At 50.9% G+C, this 17,041-nt stretch overlaps 6 protein-coding genes across 6 annotated transcripts; 2 read left to right on the top strand and 4 right to left on the bottom strand.

The window, feature by feature from the left end:
• Positions 1 to 1,205: 1,205 nt before the first annotated feature.
• Positions 1,206 to 2,330, bottom strand: N7532_010668 (FAD-dependent oxidoreductase; the record flags this gene model as incomplete). Its single annotated transcript, XM_056623159.1, has 3 exons — positions 1,206 to 1,952; positions 2,021 to 2,135; positions 2,197 to 2,330. The coding sequence occupies 3 exons, from the start codon at positions 2,328 to 2,330 to the stop codon at positions 1,206 to 1,208; spliced, it is 996 nt and encodes a 331-aa protein (XP_056470575.1).
• Positions 2,331 to 2,795: 465 nt separating this feature from the next.
• N7532_010667 (uncharacterized protein) lies at positions 2,796 to 4,055 on the bottom strand (the record flags this gene model as incomplete). The annotated part of the gene is made up of 1 exon (XM_056623158.1): positions 2,796 to 4,055. One exon carries the CDS (start codon positions 4,053 to 4,055, stop codon positions 2,796 to 2,798), a length of 1,260 nt encoding a protein of 419 aa, XP_056470574.1.
• Positions 4,056 to 5,340: 1,285 nt separating this feature from the next.
• On the top strand, positions 5,341 to 6,508 carry N7532_010666 (TatD family hydrolase; the record flags this gene model as incomplete). Its single annotated transcript, XM_056623157.1, is given in 3 exon segments — positions 5,341 to 5,558; positions 5,570 to 6,175; positions 6,208 to 6,508. The coding sequence occupies 3 exon segments, from the start codon at positions 5,341 to 5,343 to the stop codon at positions 6,506 to 6,508; spliced, it is 1,125 nt and encodes a 374-aa protein (XP_056470573.1).
• A 414-nt stretch (positions 6,509 to 6,922) lies between these two features.
• Positions 6,923 to 11,249, bottom strand: N7532_010665 (uncharacterized protein; the record flags this gene model as incomplete). Its single annotated transcript, XM_056623156.1, has 7 exons — positions 6,923 to 8,042; positions 8,101 to 9,214; positions 9,381 to 9,476; positions 9,537 to 9,723; positions 10,300 to 10,616; positions 10,683 to 10,793; positions 11,093 to 11,249. 7 exons carry the CDS (start codon positions 11,247 to 11,249, stop codon positions 6,923 to 6,925), a joined length of 3,102 nt encoding a protein of 1,033 aa, XP_056470572.1.
• A 1,637-nt stretch (positions 11,250 to 12,886) lies between these two features.
• Positions 12,887 to 13,558, bottom strand: N7532_010664 (putative prefoldin subunit 2; the record flags this gene model as incomplete). Its single annotated transcript, XM_056623155.1, has 4 exons — positions 12,887 to 12,919; positions 13,024 to 13,216; positions 13,361 to 13,451; positions 13,519 to 13,558. The coding sequence occupies 4 exons, from the start codon at positions 13,556 to 13,558 to the stop codon at positions 12,887 to 12,889; spliced, it is 357 nt and encodes a 118-aa protein (XP_056470571.1).
• A 235-nt stretch (positions 13,559 to 13,793) lies between these two features.
• Positions 13,794 to 16,835, top strand: N7532_010663 (putative mRNA splicing factor RNA helicase (Prp16); the record flags this gene model as incomplete). Its single annotated transcript, XM_056623154.1, has 4 exons — positions 13,794 to 13,801; positions 13,856 to 14,829; positions 14,894 to 16,434; positions 16,488 to 16,835. The coding sequence occupies 4 exons, from the start codon at positions 13,794 to 13,796 to the stop codon at positions 16,833 to 16,835; spliced, it is 2,871 nt and encodes a 956-aa protein (XP_056470570.1).
• Between the last annotated feature and the right edge of the window lie 206 nt (positions 16,836 to 17,041).

Here is a 17,041-nt window from a genome sequence, read left to right as displayed (position 1 = left end):
CCCGAACTCCTACAGGAACGAAACTGACAAAATCGCCCCCGTCCCTTGAACTCATAAACTTTGCAGATTAATATCGATCGTGCGACGGCGAAGAAAAGTAATTCTCAGTCAATTCATTCAGTGTAATGATTGCGTCGATTGCGTCGACTGCGTTTGATGCTCCGCCGTGATCCCTTGCTCGGGGTGAAATGACGATCTTGATATTCTTGTGGGCCCCACTGGGCGCACTCTAGGGGAACGTGTTCACCACCCCCAGAAGGGGCGATCTAAGATCACTTAGTAGATGAGCAATACACAAGGTTTCAATAATTCTCTCCTCCATTACTCATCGAAATCTTCGAAAAGGCCACCTACGAATCCCGCAGCCTCAACCTTGTCACTTCTTCCAATGATCACCACCCAGTTTTCAGGCTTCTTTTCAACATTCGGTCATTGAGAATGTAGGCTAGCCGCAATTTAATTTGGGTTCAAAAATGAAAATGTTTTTTCAAGAAAAACACTTTTTTCCAACTACAGGATGGCTCCGATCGCATCTTGCACGCGCCCCTGGTTGTGAAGTCTAAATATGAACTTGGAAACTATTCCGACATCGTTGCCTGAATCCAGGCCATCGTGTCACTTTATGACTATTCAACGATGTATACAGTTACTAGCAAAGGCAACTGACCCTGACGTATTGCGGTGGCCACGTGATGATAACACAAATTCTTCTTGATAAAAAGCGTGGTGGTGGACAAAAATGACTTAGTTTCCGCCGTCGTTGCGCGGGTAGAAGATCCCAGTGAGATCTAAATGGGGCGCGAAAACATCCTACCATTATACCCAACCACTTCAAGAATTTGACTCGGCAAAGGTACCCACCGATATATTTGCTTTCCACTACCATGAAACAGTCATAGAGTTGTAAGCTATATTAATTCAATTGTCTAGAAAATTCTAGTTCATACTTCGGCTTAAGCATTGCTCTCCAGGTATGCCGCGTAAGTCTGGTACTTAACCATATGTGGCAGCTAGATGCTAAGGCGTGGTCGATCAGCTGTGCAATCTTGAAAGTTCTTTGGTTATCATTTTCGTGCAGCTGGATGTTTTCCCACCACATAAGTTTCGCCCCTACCATCGTGCCTATACGCAAAGTACAATAAACAAGATATGTGATTCTTTTTAGGGGTCGACCAACAAGAATACATTAGAGTATAATGTATACATCAGAGACGGCTTCCTCTATCTTTCTCGCGACTGCACAACGAATCGACAAGTTCTCGAACCCTTAAGGCTGCCCCGTAACTATAAACATAGCCCAGGCCTGAAAACCCATAAGCATGCACCGTGTTACCCTCAGCCTCAAGGCGAAATCCCCCCTTCCGCCCGGGTCGATAGGCCACAATGTCCTTCTTCACATCCTTCAACCTAACCGAGTCCAGTTCTCCACCGACAAGCGTTATGACGCGTTGAAGAATATCCACGCGCAGATCTTTGTCAACATTGCGATCTACATTACCAGGCTGGCTCACGCCTCCCATGATTGCGCCATCGGTCTGTGGTCGAGGGATCACGTAGGTGTAATGCGAGCCCTGGTGTATCTTCGTCTCTGCAAAATCTGTCTTGACGAACATTGTTTGGCCTCGGATAGCCTCCACATTCTTGTCATCGGCCAGGGTATGGGCCCCCAGGCCTGACGCATGGACGATGACTCGAGCCCCCGTGATATTCCTCGCTTCTTCGATGGAGCGCAGTGCTCTCCTGATGAATTTCACGCCGCGTGCTTGCAGCTGCTTTTGAATCCATGGTAGAAGAATTTCTGGGTTGAGTGTCATGGACGTATAGGTGAAGCCGAGTTTGGAACCTTTTGGTAAGTCCTCCCTATGAATCAGGCGGTAGTTGGGCACGACTGTCTTGTACCATATGCTTGAATCATTGTCGCGGTCATCGTAGTATTCTGTAGCCTTGATGGCCTGGTTTAGAGCAGAGGGTTAGAAGGCATGCTATCAGATGCTCCCATCTGTTGAGTCATTGGACTCACTTGAACACCACAACTAGTGGGGTCACGATGGGCTAAATCCCAGTAGTATCTGAAATTTTCCCTCTGCAGGGAGTTTCCACCGCTGTCAGGGTGAGGATAGATTGCTGCCCCGGCCCTACAGAGCCCAACCGCGTAAGAGATATTCTTATAGAGTAAACAGTCCTCAAACAACTTACCACGGACTTGCCCAGTCCTGTGAATCATCTCCAGGGAGATCACGTGCGACTATTGTCACTTTATAGCCGACATCGGTGAGTGTTAAGGCTGATAATAGGCCAATGATTCCCGAGCCAATGATACCGACCTCCATACTCACAGTTATAAGATCAGACACGCGAGGAAAGGTGATGGGAGGGGCTGCGCAGGTTCATATGTAGCTGGGTGAAGTGAACCGGGCCGGGTCTCTCCCCCACTTGCCCGCCCCGCAATTCAAGCAGATCCATGGTGGATTCCCAACCGATAACCAGGACGAGTTCAATACATTTTCAAGACAAAATTTCTGCGTATCATGAACCTTGTTAATAAGATTATGTTTGATAATTATTAGATTCCATGACTCACTGCTCTCGTGCTTAATTATAGTGAATCGATATACTCATCAGATCATCCGGTGGCCTTAATTCGGAACGCTGCCAGGAAGTCTTAGGCAGATGTAAAGAGTTTCAAGAATCAAATGATTTTCTCTTTCGCGGTAAATCCAGTTAAAATGCAGCCAGTTGCTCAATCATATTCAGAAACATATGGCCGTAAAGTCGTTAATCTAAGCGTAGCTGCCCTAAGCAATCCGCTCCCCAATAGAGCTCGCCTTTGCATGAGGCCCTGAAATGCTCCTCCTCCGATGTCTTACACTGATAGGGTAATGCGCCATCATCCGAGTCAGCTGGGGGGTCACCACGTCGCGGTCCTCGGAACCCATTGTACCGGGGGTTGTATATCCACTCAGGCTGGGGCTTTCTCTAGTCTCGAGTGAAGGAACATACGATCCAGGCCTTGGCAGTGCAAAGTAACCGCCATCTGTCGAGGTGGATAGGCCATTTGTAGCAGTTGTTACTGGCATAGTACGCGAGGCACGGAGTGTGGGGTACAGCTGCGGTGTCATGAACGGAGCTAGTCGCGATGCGGATGGTGACACAGCGTGGCCGGAGGCTCGGGCTGTACAGGTATGATCTGGGCGATTTGAAAAGCTGATAGAGAGCCCATGAGTGGAGCGTTGGTCTGCAGTCGTGAGAGAAGATGTTGTGTGAGACCGGCGGTGGTGCCTTTCTCCGCTCTGATGCTGGCTGTGAGAGAGCCTGGGTGACATTGCTGGGATCAGGGCGTGGGAGATGCTGCCCCGCGGAGAAAGTGAGTCGAGATGGGTTGGACTTGTGACATTGGAGCCGGCGGCCCATGTCAGGACTTGAGAGGGGAGTTCGAGCCGATCATTGAGTGATAGCCACGCGCGTTCGTCTTCGTCAATGTCATCAGGATCTACTTCTCCGGTGGCACTGGGCGTAGATGAAGACGAGAGAGAGGTGATCGGTCTCTCGCGAAGTGACTTCGGTCCACCCTTTGAGCGTGATCGATCTGCGTAGGACCGCCAACCACCTACACCTTCAAAGTCGCGCCATTCATCGCCGCTCACAGGCATACCGAACAAGGGACCGGTCGGCAGGTGGTGGGCCTCGACCATGCTTCGCGCGTAGGTCTTCTTTGACCTTTTCGACGGATTATCCAGAGCATCGATGATCGACCATGATGAAAGCGAGTCATGGCTCTTTCGCGGGTGGATCAGGCCATGCGTCGAGTTGCGCCTGGAGCCCGGTGCTGGGGTCGGGGGCTCCGAGGGCGCAAATGTCAAGAGCGAGGATGTGACGGCAGGAAGTGTAAAGAAATTGACGACAAACTCGTAGACAAGCTCGACATAGACTACCGACAGCCGCACGCAGAGCGTGAAGAGAGCGACGACAACGGTGATCCACGCCGAGACGAACAGCGGGATAGCGATGAGGCCGAGCGCCGGCAGTGCCAACAACGACGTCAGCAAGGCACACATCGAGGGAGGAAACAAACCATGACAGCAGCGAGTGAAATGAGAAAAGAGTGAACTAAAAGAGAACTGACGGCTTTCGCTCGGAAGGCCACCGCTGCTTATTTTTGCAACGGTCTGGGGGATTGCATGTGACACTGCGCGCCTTACATCATCCGGGGAAGCACATGGCCGGCATGACAATACAATTGTGTTGACAAACTCGTTTATTGTAATTTTCAGGCAGAGAGCATTTGAGAAAATGAATGATTTGATTTAAGTTATAGGTATTTGATCGCGGATACTTGGTAGCTTTGCGAACATACACTGTGTACATATCACTGCATGTTTACATTGCAGACCAAGTAGTCTGAATCACTAGTATCCAGTGCATGGTATAGCTGCAGATAGACTGCGGCAAAACCATGGATAACCGCGGATAACCAAAACCGAACCGCAAATTTGCGGTTTTGGGGCTGATTTGGAAAACCGCGAAAAACCGCACAAAAACCGCAAAATATCCACCAGGGAAAAAATCACTTAAGTCCACGCAATTTGAAGTACAAGTCTGATTTTCTCTTGAATTTTCTAAGTAAATATGCTAATATAAAGTAGAATATAAGTATAGAACATTCTTCTAGATCGTTTAGTAATAATTTTAATCCATAATAGCCCGATTTACTCAAACCGCTCAATATTATAAAGTTGACTGAGAGGGTGTACTTACTTCATATGCATGTAAAATATATCTTCGCAATAAACAATCTGAACTCTTTAGCAGTCTTAAAATTTCAGACAACTATCACTTAAGCTAAGCAAAATAAGAGATCATATATCAGTATTCGGCTGTTAATCTAAGAAAAACCTAATTATTTCTTATTATTTTATAGAGTGAGAAGGAAAACTGCAGTGTTGTGCCGTTTTAACCAGAACAGGTGTAAGTTTAAATTAAAAACAGGAGTATGTAAGCTGCAGAAGTATCACCTGATGGGCTAGAATCGGTTAAAGAAGCAAGAGTTATGCTAGTGCGGTTGTGGTTGCGGTTTTCAAAATGATATCCAAAACCGCGGTTTTGCCACAGTCTAGCAGCAGACAACACTGTGTGAAGTATATCTTGTTTAAATTCAATTGCTACTAGACAAAATATTCAATAAGCAGCACTTTTGAACAATCTAGGTTTCGATCAATTCAAGATCTATCAACCCAAAAACCCTCGCGGACTGGGATACTTCAACCCCACCGAAATCACCTGATGACGTAGCACTCCAACATCGGAGCTATCAACATCAGCTGTCCTGCCTTCACACCTACCATGAGCCACCCCGACTCGCAACCCCAAGATGCATTTCCTTGGGAGCTGGGCATCTACGATGCCCACTGCCACCCAACCGACACGATGGCAGCCGTCGCCGAGATCCTAACGATGAAAGCAACAACCCTGACGGTGATGGCAACAAGAGCGCAAGACCAAGAGCTCGTCGCAGAAACTGCAACATCCCTCAATGCCGCCGAAGGCCAACAGCCCCCCGGGTCCTACCCAGCTTTGGCTGGCACCCGTGGTTTTCCCACCAAATCCTCGACGACACAGCACCCGCAACAACCCAGCAATCCAAAGAAGCCCACTACTCGGAGGTCCTGACGCCGTCCCCAGCTTCCGATCCAAAATTCATTGACCAGCTGCCTCCCACAAAACCGCTCTCGACACTTATTTTCGAGACACGTGAACGACTTTGTCGGTTTCCAAACGCGTTGGTTGGTGAGGTGGGACTGGATAAAGCATTCCGATTACCGGGCGTCTGGACAGCAGAGGAGATTTCCTCGCGGGACGAGGATCTTACACCCGGATCGCGAGAGGGCAGGAAATTATCACCTTACAAAGTGAAGGTGGACCATCAACGGGTGGTGCTAAAAGCGCAACTCCAGCTGGCGGGGGAGATGCAGCGGCCCGTCTCTGTGCACAGCGTGCAGGCCCACGGGGTGGTGTTTGATGTATTGAGAGAGCTCTGGTCCGGTCACGAGAAAGTGATTCTTTCACGGCGACAGAGAGAAAAGCAGAAGGATGCCGAGGGCGCGATATCCGAAGGTGAAGATGGGGATGATCAAGACCCTCGTAGATCAAGCAAGAGTGAGAAGGGTGGGATGTTGCCGTACCCCCGCGTATATGTATGCATTCCTACAGCGGGCCTGTGGAGCCTATCCGGCAGTTCCTGCATGCGACGAATCCGTCTGATGTGTACTTCTCTTTCTCGACGGTGATTAATTTCGGTGGGGCACCGGCGAAGAAGGTTCGCGATGTTATTAAGGAGTTGCCCGATGATCGCATTCTGATCGAGAGTGACTTGCATGTTGCGGGTCGGCAGATGGATGAGTTGTTGGAGAATGTTGCAAGGGAGATATGTCAGTTGAGGGGGTGGGAGTTGAGGGCTGGGGTGCGGCAGCTCGCGGATAATTGGAAACGGTTTGCTTATGGTGAGGATTAAACGTTGCTTGAGTGAGAAAGCAAAGAGATAGTTATAGAGTTGCAAACTACTATTTGTCTTCTAGCAAGAATACGTGCATGCTGGACTGGTCACCAACCAGGGTATCTAGTGAGAGATTAAACGATATTGCAAGTTTCAAGGACTCTGTACTCCTTTACCCTGTAGATATTCTTGCCATTATAAACAGTGTATCTCTATTGGAAGAATGGGTGTATGTGTTCGTGTAGACATGGTATCGTGTGAGCTTTTATGAAAAATCTCATGGGAGTCTGTCTCTGCGTATCTCGTCTCGTCATGGGGTTGCAGAGCAGTGGCTATAATGGATGCTTGGGGTAAGAGGGAATCGGAAGAGGTGGAGGGGTAAACCGAAGGTCATCCAGAAGGAGATCTCGGGTAAATACAGGAAAAAGAAGGCTAGCCTGGGATCCAGCCGCCATCTTGCATGAGATCTGCCATTGGGGTATCCTGCCAATAGATCTGGCGCCATTCGTTTTCGAGCTCCATAAGACCTTCCATCGGCATAGAGACTGGAAGATCCGCGTCCGCAAAGGAGAAAAGTTGCCTCCAATCGGGATAGTCGCGGCTCTGCTCCATGTGGTCCACTTGCATGGCAGTGCCCGAATAAGGATCGTTGGTTTCCAGAGGACCCACATTGAGTCGGAGAGGTGCAGTGATCCAATTGTCGAATTGCGGGGTGGACTGCGCTTGTGGGGATATTGTAGCCTGCTGCATGGTGGTGGACTCCGGGGTGGGAACACCAAACGATAGTGGCTGTGGTGTTTGTGCAGCCATAGCTGCAGCTGCAGCTTCAGGGGTAGTGACAGGCATCTTATTGATGGGCTGGGCGCCATTGAAAGCTGGCTTCGGCCGGTGATCGCCAGTTGCAAGGCGCAGGTCGTCTTGGAGACGCTTGGAGTCTTCAAAGAGGCGGAGAATTGTACCTGCGTGGACCCAGTATTGCGCCAGCTCTCGCAAGGAGTATGAAGCCGAGTCGAAGCGGCGCAGGGCGTTAATCGCAAGAACGGGGTTGGAAAATCGGAGTTCGACCCGTACTTGGATCATGGCGGTGAAGAGGGTATGCACGCCCGTGTACCAGAGGAATTTCAGGCGGTCATTAAGTCGGAGCTCCTCGAAGATAGATGCAATCACACCAGCTGCAGCACTGCAAATCTCGGCATCGTGAGGTCCATAGTCGTCTGAATATGCTGAGGCTCGGGGATGGGGTCGATGCAATAGAATAAGGAAGTTGTTGTAGGTCAGATGAAGCATAGCGGACCAGGGGTCCATGTCTGACGCTCGAAGACGCAGGTTATCGGGCAACTTCAAGGACCAGTTGGCCAGCGACTCGTCGGCTTCTTGGAGAACAGCCTTCCTTCGTTCATCCGAGGCTCGAAGACCAAATCGATCTCTGATGAGATACGAAATCATTGTACAAAGTTCTGTGAAATGAATGACAAACTCGGTTTGTACATGTGGGCCACAGTTCTCAAAATCAGCCGGTGTTAATGGAGCCACGTCTGAATCATCCAAATTGCTGCAGATTGTTGGTTAGTATACGATCATCAATCTAGCAAGGATTGGCGCCATCTTACATTGCTTGCGGACGGCCATAAGAAAGAGAGACCATCACATCAAACTGGACCATAATGTACCAAACTCGTCTCCACATCCTCCTATCCCGAGTCACAAATCGACTGGAAACAGGATTCCGATGCATTCCCAGACCGGTGGCAATGCGCGCCGCCACACCGACCCAGAAGTGGGCGTCCGCAGCAACATCATCGTCGGCACTATCTGAGTGCCAAGTCAAAAGCAATGCCACCTGAACGAGAATATCTCGATTACGCTCAATGCGATTATCGAAGAGATACTTGGTTCGTCGGAAGAAGATCTCTTTCAGTGCATCCCGTTCCGCCTTGGCACGACTGACGTGCGCACCAACTAGCAGGATCGCCTGAAGTAGCAGAATTGGGGGAGGGTCTGCCGGATCACGATTTCGATACTGTGTCATGAATAAATCCTCGTCGACAATTGGGTATCCCGGATTGACATAGTTGAAGTATGCTTGCACCAACTCGTCCGCTAGAGCCGGCTCGGGGAGTGTTAATGCATCCATTAATAGCTGGTCGTGGCCAGTCTTCATTTGTCGTCGTGGTATCTCATTGCTGGCAAAATGATAGACATCGTCGTCCTGGTCTCGCTGTTGGCGGATTAAGAATGACATGTTGGAATGTTCATGGCCCACGTAAAACGCGCGCACGCCACGCTGAATTTCCCTTCTACCGGAGTCTTCCTCGTCGATCAATTTGACAAGGTGCTGTTCCATTTCCGTATGCGCCTCATGTGCATGCGAGAGATCCGGGCCTTGGCGTGAGAAGGTCTCTGGCTGAACATTCGAGAGAAATCCATGTTGTGTGGGGCCACCGGTAAGAGGCGTCGAGGAATTTCTACCAGGAAATGCCGTAGGGAAGCTTGGAGGTACTGTTCCCGGTGCTGTGGCGGGGTTGGCAGCTTGCTCAGAGGCCTGGATAGGTCGAGATCGGATAGGGACGGGGTCAAGAATTGACCGCACTGCTAGACGCTTCTTCTTCTCGTGAATGCGACAATCGGTCTTTCCCGAAGAGCGACAATTGGTACAGGGGAGTCCGACGACGCGGGCATCGCAGCGGACCTTGCGCCGGTGGCAGTGGACACAGGCGGCAGAACCTAGTAGATTTTGAGTCATCGGTCAGCACTATCCTGGCTTGTTCGTGGGGTGGTCAAGCGAATTTCGACGATAGGAAGACAAGGGCATCATGACGAGTAGAAGCCGGTCCAGATCTCCAAAAAAAAGGGAAAAAAATAACAAAAAAGGCAATGGGCGAGCACACACCTTGCTTGCGCTTGCTCACTCCGTCGGCCGGGAGCGGCGAAGAGGCGTTATCGTTGGTGGAGGACATGGCTGGCGAAGAACCATCGACATCATTCCCTGTGCAGACCAGCCACTGCCCTGCATTATTCTGTGGAAGTGTCATTCACGCCGACGAACTCAAGGCATCCTGCAGCACAAGCGATTGCCGAGGGTAGCATTGCGACGAGAAAGCGAAAAAGTTCGGGAAGTCGAGGGCTGCGGGCTCGGGTCCGGTGCCGGTGGGCCTCACGTGGATGCGGAGAAGAATTATGTAACGCGGCGACTCGTCAAAACCCTTACGGTGGGAGGCGATCGCCAGCAAGTTCTATAGGAAATGTTGAGTAGAAAGGAGAAATGGCGAATCGAGTAGCCACCGAAATACAGCATATCGCGTCTTGCTACCCTACTAACAGTGCTCATGTACGTCGGATTCTGCTGTCCCAACCTGCAACCGGCGGCCAATCAGTGTGGCGTCGATAACAGCTTATCGCGTATAGTTCGATCGTTGGGGGCAAACTTTACGTTCGGAAAGGACAGGAAACGCTGGAAATGATCGGGCGAGGTCCGCAATGGCCGTGAGATGTCTTGCTTCTACCGGAGCGCCCAGTCGGACACTCAAAGACACCACTCATAAGTACAGGTTGCCATCATCTATCCCGCCAGTGTAGTAAATTGCCGCATAAAACTCCAGAAGAAACCACCCTGGGGTACATCGCAGCTTTCCCTGGTGGGGTACTGCCATAGCCCATGGCCGCCCCAAAATTAAACACAAACACAAACACAAAACTGGGGTTCCGAATAGACCCTATGTAAGAACCGACGCCATCTCCCCCCTATATCAAGATATCAAGCGCCCTGTCTAGTAAGACTCGCCCGCAGCACCGTTGTGTGGCTCGCCTACCATGGGCGGGTACCCGTATGCTGCGGCGTCTTGCTGCGACGGGTCCATACTCGGGTTCAAGATGCTGTTGGCACCCTCTGCCGTCTCGGGGAAACCGGCTGGGCGAGCTTGGCCAGCGGCGCCTGCAACGGGGCCACCGTAGCCGCTGCTCGGGGGTCGAGCTTGGGTCTCGCCGCGAGCGGACTGGGTCTCACGGTACTTGGAGAGGTAGATCTTGAGGGCTTCAGCATAGTTTTCGAAACCAAGCGATGTCATGGCAAACAAAATGTCTTCACCGTTGACAGTCTTGCGCTTCTCCTGCTGGCATTTCTCCGATGCTAATCCGGTGTTAGTGACCTTGGCAAACAGCGACATCAAGATAGGCCGAAGAAGAAAAGACGAACCTTCGCTTGTGATGAATGAGATAAATTCGCTCACACACTCTTGCATACATTCCTTCGCCTCTTTTGCGATCTTTGCATTCTCGGGCAGGGCAAGCTTCATGATACGCGCCACTAGATCAGACCCATAGATGTTAGCATAATGGATTTTCTCCAAAATCAGGAAATCAGCAAGCAATTTCGGTTGTTGCCTCCAAGAGATGAAAGGAGTAAAATCGTCATCCAAACAAAACCCCATCGCAGGTAGATGTCTATCTTTTCAGTGGATGTGATATCAGGTGGAGGAGAAGCTTCTAAGAGGTGGGCAGAAAAGGCGGGGAAGACAGAACCAGCAAACGGTAATGGTTCGCCATCAGCAGCAAGGTACGCGCAAATCAGAACAACAGAAAAGCCTGCAAGGCGACGCAACTAACCATTTGCAATCGGAAGCCACCGATCTTGCTCCTTCACCTCGAACTCGCCCTGTCCATGCGCGTGGTCTTGCTGGTCTTTGTCCATAGGCTCCTGGTCGTCACCCGATTGCACCTCGGGGTCTACCTCCGGCTCCTTTGAAGGCGAGGCCGACGACATGATTATGAGTTATTTGAAAGTTTCGGTGCGGATCCTTTGGGCGTCAAAACTAGGATTCGCTCTGCTGGCACGACCACGTCAGTAATCCCGAATCTTTGGTGCGCGTGCGCGATCACGATTCCAGTGTGCAGGCAAGCCCAAGATCGGCTGGGGGGTGTGTGTATGTGGGTGGTCAGGAGGGGAATGATGTGGTATTGGCTGGGTACTAACACTTCGCGCCTCGAGAGGAGAACGTCAGCCCGGGAGAGGGGATCGGTGGTCGGGGACGGGATTTGGCAATAATGCACAGTAGCTCTGTACTTTGCGACGCGCTCGCGCGCAGACCCGATTAGCCCTGTGTAGGCCGAAGCGAGGAAGAGTGGAAAAGTCGGGAAGGATTCCAGTTGCGATCGCGTCACACCAGCTGCAGTGCGAATACCAATGCGCGCGCCTCACGCGTTGGGATAGGAACCTCGTCGAGCTCCCGGGGGGGTGATGCAACGCGGGAAGGGAGGGTGGGTCGGATGAGCCCAACTGCTCCGTCGCACGTTGCGCAGGGTTGCGGGGGATGGGAGAGAAGCTAACCTGAAGCAATGAGGCAAGGTCGTCCGGGGTTCAGATTCCAGTGGACTCGTGATTCTTCCGATTCGCCTGGCGTCAGGTCAGAGCGCCGAGGTGTTTGGGGAGGCCCAGCGTGAGAGCAATTGGCGAACCAGATCTCCCTGATCAAAGGGCCCGGACTAGCCACTCACCACGTCGATGCAAGTAGAGCAGTCTATCGACCCACCGGGGAGGAAAATCGGAGATCGCGAGGAACAAAAGTGCAAGTCCAAGTCGACGGGTACGGGGATTTGTGTCTGCACGGGGTGATATCGAAGTCAACTCGTCCCAAAGAGAAGTAAAGAGGGGAGTTCAGCAGTTGCCGGCAAATCGCAACGGCCGCCTCAGGCATAAATGACAGTGACGGTAAGTTACCGTATTGTACAATATCTTGCCGCGATTTTTACCGCAAATGGCATTGGTGTCAGTAATACAGTTACAGCGCCATCAAGGCTATCAACATTGGTTCGATACGAGAAATGCAGACGGACCTTTCGTCCCGTGTAGCAGGGACGGAATTCTATTGATTCTCTGACTTGACGTGATCAAGTATGACATCGCCGATCCAAGTCCGGCAGGTTGGGTCCTCAGGGCCCAACGTATCTGGTTTGTCGAACGTCAGGCATTCAGGCTTGCACCCACCCACATGCAGGCGAAAATGAGAATAAGTTAGGTACCCATTGTTTGATATGAAAACAGCGGTCATGTGCAGTCATTTGGTTTCAGTCTAGACCCATTTAGCTGCAGAACGAGGCTATAGTGACGCCAGTAACAGAACTGCCAGTCCACGAATGTCCTGTCCAAGTACAGGACCATGTCCACAGTTCGGAGTCTTTCGAATCCAGGTGGCTTACAGTGTGAGCTTACGAAAATATTGTTCTGTCATAACTTTGATGATGTCATCTCAGTTTCATTTCAATGGTCAATATGATCAAACGAAGCGCTAGATTTTATCTAGTTGGGTGCCTTGCCCGTAAACGCCAGTAGTCACTCGCTCCCCGCGCAAATGATTCCACCCAGGGAAAACCGGAAAAATTAATACATGATGAGTGGTTTGCTCAGGGCTGCACGACCTGGATGTTGTTCTTTTTCTGTAGAGAGGAAGACATAACGATTAGTCCTGTGAACACAAGCCTCAACGTAGGAAGTACCAGAGGGGCCAGCTGAAAGCACAGCCATAGACATCCGAACATACCTTCCAGTTATCCAGGTCCGACTGCTTGGTCTTGTATTGCTTCAACATATCCTCCAGAACCTGCTTCAATCCATCCGAGTTGGTCTTCAATGTCGGGAGAACATCCTTGATTGTACGCTCGACCAGGACTCCGTTCACCATGCGAAAGCATTTGCGATCTTCAGGAAGGGGATCAAGTGTCTCGATGACAAGTCTATACCATAAGATAATTTTCACATTAGCCTCTGTTTAACCCCAGTGTCGCTTCTGGTCTTGCAGGGCGATTGTAGCTCGCAGCCTGGGCTGTCGCCAGTTCCCATGGCCTTGTACAGACAGCACAAGATGGCTGAGGACTCACTTGTGCTCTTCAGCCTCCTGCTCGATATCACCGATCTTCTGCGCCAATTGTTGAAGGGTGTTCTTGAAGTTGGTGTACTGAAGCTGCAGCTCTGTTGGGAAGGGAACGTGTCAGCGAACGCGGGAAATTAACATTTCGATGGCAAAGAAGAAACCTACCCTGCTGCTTCTTCGGGTCGATCTGCTTTTGGCTTGACATGGCGATGGTGTGCGGACTCGGGGGAATGCGATTCAGGGAGCTCAAAAGTTGAGATGACGATGCGGGGCGGGTGCTGAATGTTCGCGGGCCGCCGCCACTACAGTATGGAAATTCGCAAACAAGAACATCGAAGACCAATCTCCACTCACTAAATCCCACCCGCGATGTAAATGTATCTGGAAAAACTCGGCTTATTTTTCTAATTTTAAACAAACCCACAATACATCATTCAACCATGCCATTGTTAGTATTCACCCGAAAATGGAACAGTATCACGTGACTGATAACAGTTTGCAGTGTTTGCCTCAGAAATCCATCCGCGGCGTTGGATTCACTGCGAGCTCCAACTCTCAAGAAGCACCAACCTCTCCGGGGATTTCGACTGGTTCGGTACCCAGACAAAACCTCACAGCCTGTCATGTCTGGCAACGACTCTGGGCCGCCGGCCAAACGGCAAAAGAACTCGAACATGGCAAACACTTTCCGCGATGCCAAACGGAAGGACATTGACAACTGGGAGGCCAATCGCATGCTCACATCTGGTGTCGCGCAAAGACGAGACTACGATGACGATTTTATGCCCGAAGACGATGAGGCGACCCGAGTTCACTTGCTCACCCATGACCTCCGGCCCCCGTTCCTCGACGGCCGTACAATCTTCACGAAGCAGCTGGAGCCTATTTCCGCCATCCGAGACCCTCAGAGTGATATGGCCGTCTTCAGCCGAAAGGGAAGCAAGGTCGTTCGCGAACGTCGACAGCAGCGAGAACGACAGAAGCAGGCCCAACAGGCGACAAATATGGCCGGTACCGCTCTGGGCAATTTGATGGGTGTTAAGGAGGACGAAGGCGATACCGCTGTCGCGATGCCGGTGGAAGAGGTCTACAAAGGTGGTGGGAACAAATTTGCCAAACATCTGAAAAAGGATGAAGGAGGCGCGAGTTCGTTCAGCAAGAGCAAGACCATGCGCGAGCAAAGAGAGTTTCTCCCTGCTTTTGCGGTGCGCGAGGACCTACTCCGAGTCATTCGGGATAACCAAGTTGTGGTGGTTGTTGGTGAAACGGGTTCTGGAAAGACTACCCAGTTAACCCAATTCCTTCACGAAGATGGTTACTCCAAACTTGGCATGATTGGTTGCACGCAACCTCGACGTGTGGCTGCGATGAGTGTTGCGAAGCGTGTCAGCGAGGAAATGGAAGTGGATCTCGGCGATGAGGTCGGATATGCCATTCGTTTCGAAGATTGCACTAGCGATAAGACTGTGATCAAATGTGAGTACCGCCCTGCTACACCGTGTACGATCGCTAGTAGTAGTATGCTGACGCAAATATGCAGATATGACGGACGGTGTTTTACTTCGAGAGTCCCTGGTTCAGACGGATCTTGATAAATATTCATGCATCATCATGGACGAGGCGCATGAGAGAGCGCTGAACACCGATGTTCTGATGGGTCTTCTCAAAAAGGTCCTCGCTCGGCGAAGGGATCTCAAATTGATTGTCACCTCGGCCACCATGAATGCAGAGCGCTTTTCACGCTTCTACGGCGGCGCGCCCGAATTTATCATTCCTGGAAGAACTTTCCCGGTCGACCTTCACTTTTCTCGGACTCCTTGTGAAGATTACGTGGATAGCGCGGTCAAGCAGGTCTTGGCCATTCACGTCTCACAGGGTCCGGGTGATATCCTCGTCTTCATGACTGGACAAGAAGATATTGAGGCCACTTGCGAGCTTGTTGACGAGCGACTGAAGCTGCTGAACGATCCACCAAAGCTCAGAATTCTCCCTATCTACAGTCAAATGCCCGCCGAGCAACAGGCAAAGATTTTTGAACGGGCAGAGACTGGTGTACGCAAGGTTATCGTGGCGACCAACATTGCGGAAACCAGTCTGACAGTCGACGGCATTATGTATGTGGTCGACTCTGGCTATTCCAAATTGAAGGTCTACAATCCACGCATGGGTATGGACACACTTCAGATCACGCCGATCTCTCAAGCCAACGCAAACCAGCGATCTGGGCGTGCCGGACGAACTGGGCCTGGAAAGGCCTATCGACTGTACACGGAACCTGCCTACAAGAACGAGCTCTACATCCAGACAATTCCCGAAATCCAGCGAACAAGTCTTGCAAACACTGTACTTCTATTGAAATCCCTTGGAGTTAAAGATCTACTCGACTTTGACTTCATGGACCCTCCACCACAAGAGACAATTTCCACATCTCTTTTCGAACTGTGGTCTCTCGGTGCATTGGACAACCTCGGTGAACTTACCCACCTGGGTCGGCAAATGACACCGTTCCCTATGGATCCCCCGCTCGCCAAACTTCTGATCACAGCATCGGAAGAATACGGTTGTAGCGAGGAGATGCTGACTATTGTCTCCATGTTGTCCGTTCCCAATGTCTTCTACCGCCCCAAGGAGCGCCAAGAAGAATCTGACTCTGCTCGAGAGAAATTCTGCGTCCCCGAATCGGATCACTTGACCCTTCTTCACGTTTACACACAGTGGAAGGCAAACGGGTATTCCGATGGCTGGTGCACCAGACATTTCCTCCACTCAAAGACTCTCCGTCGCGCCAAGGAAGTCCGCGACCAGCTCCACGATATCATGACCGTGCAGAAGATGAATCTCGTCAGCTGTGGTACCGACTGGGATCTGATTCGCAAATGCATCTGCTCTGGCTTCTACCATCAAGCCGCGCGAGTGAAGGGCATTGGCGAGTTCATAAACCTTCGCACCAGTGTGACTATGGCGCTACACCCCACCAGTGCTCTCTATGGTCTTGGCTACGTGCCAGAATACGTCGTCTACCACGAATTGATCTTGACAGCCAAGGAATACATGTCCACCGTGACAGCTGTGGATCCTCATGTAAGTTCTCCCCGCAATTCCCCCCAAATCCAACCAATCTAACAATAGCGAAGTGGCTCGCCGAACTCGGAGGCGTCTTCTACTCCGTTAAAGAAAAAGGCTATTCGAAACGATACCGTCGCGTCACCGAAGTCGAATTCAACAAGCGCATGGAGATCGAATCCCAAATGGAGGAGGATCGCAAGCGCGCTGCAGCTGAGAAACTTCGTGAACAAGAGCGCAACGATCCTAGCAGGCGCCGCCACAAGGAAATCGAGGCAGGAGCTGGATCTGCCGTTCGTCGGCCTGTTATCAAGGGCAAAAAGATCGGAGGTGTGTCTACCTCTTCATCTACCCGGCCTGGTGTCGGGAGCGTGGTGAAGAAGCCGGTTGTCCCGCGTAGGGCAGGACGTCACTTTTAGGTGGAGTGATAGAGTGATAACCTGAGCTGGTTGAATGTCGGATGTTCCAATTTCACCGCATGTACCATATGTCGGGATGATGAATGCTAGAGTGGATAAATTCATGCGATGCAAATCAATCAAGATACCCTATGCACATACGATCTACATTTACAACACTACCAAAGTAGTTACCATGGAAGATAGTAATCTGAAACTCGCTTTGA

This window comes from Penicillium argentinense, assembly GCF_028826775.1.
Source record: "Penicillium argentinense strain IBT 30761 chromosome Unknown utg000010l_segment0_segment0, whole genome shotgun sequence".
Taxonomy (NCBI): Eukaryota; Fungi; Ascomycota; class Eurotiomycetes; order Eurotiales; family Aspergillaceae; genus Penicillium; species Penicillium argentinense.
Note: the sequence above shows the minus strand (reverse complement) of the source record. Positions and strands in the feature narration are given on the sequence as shown.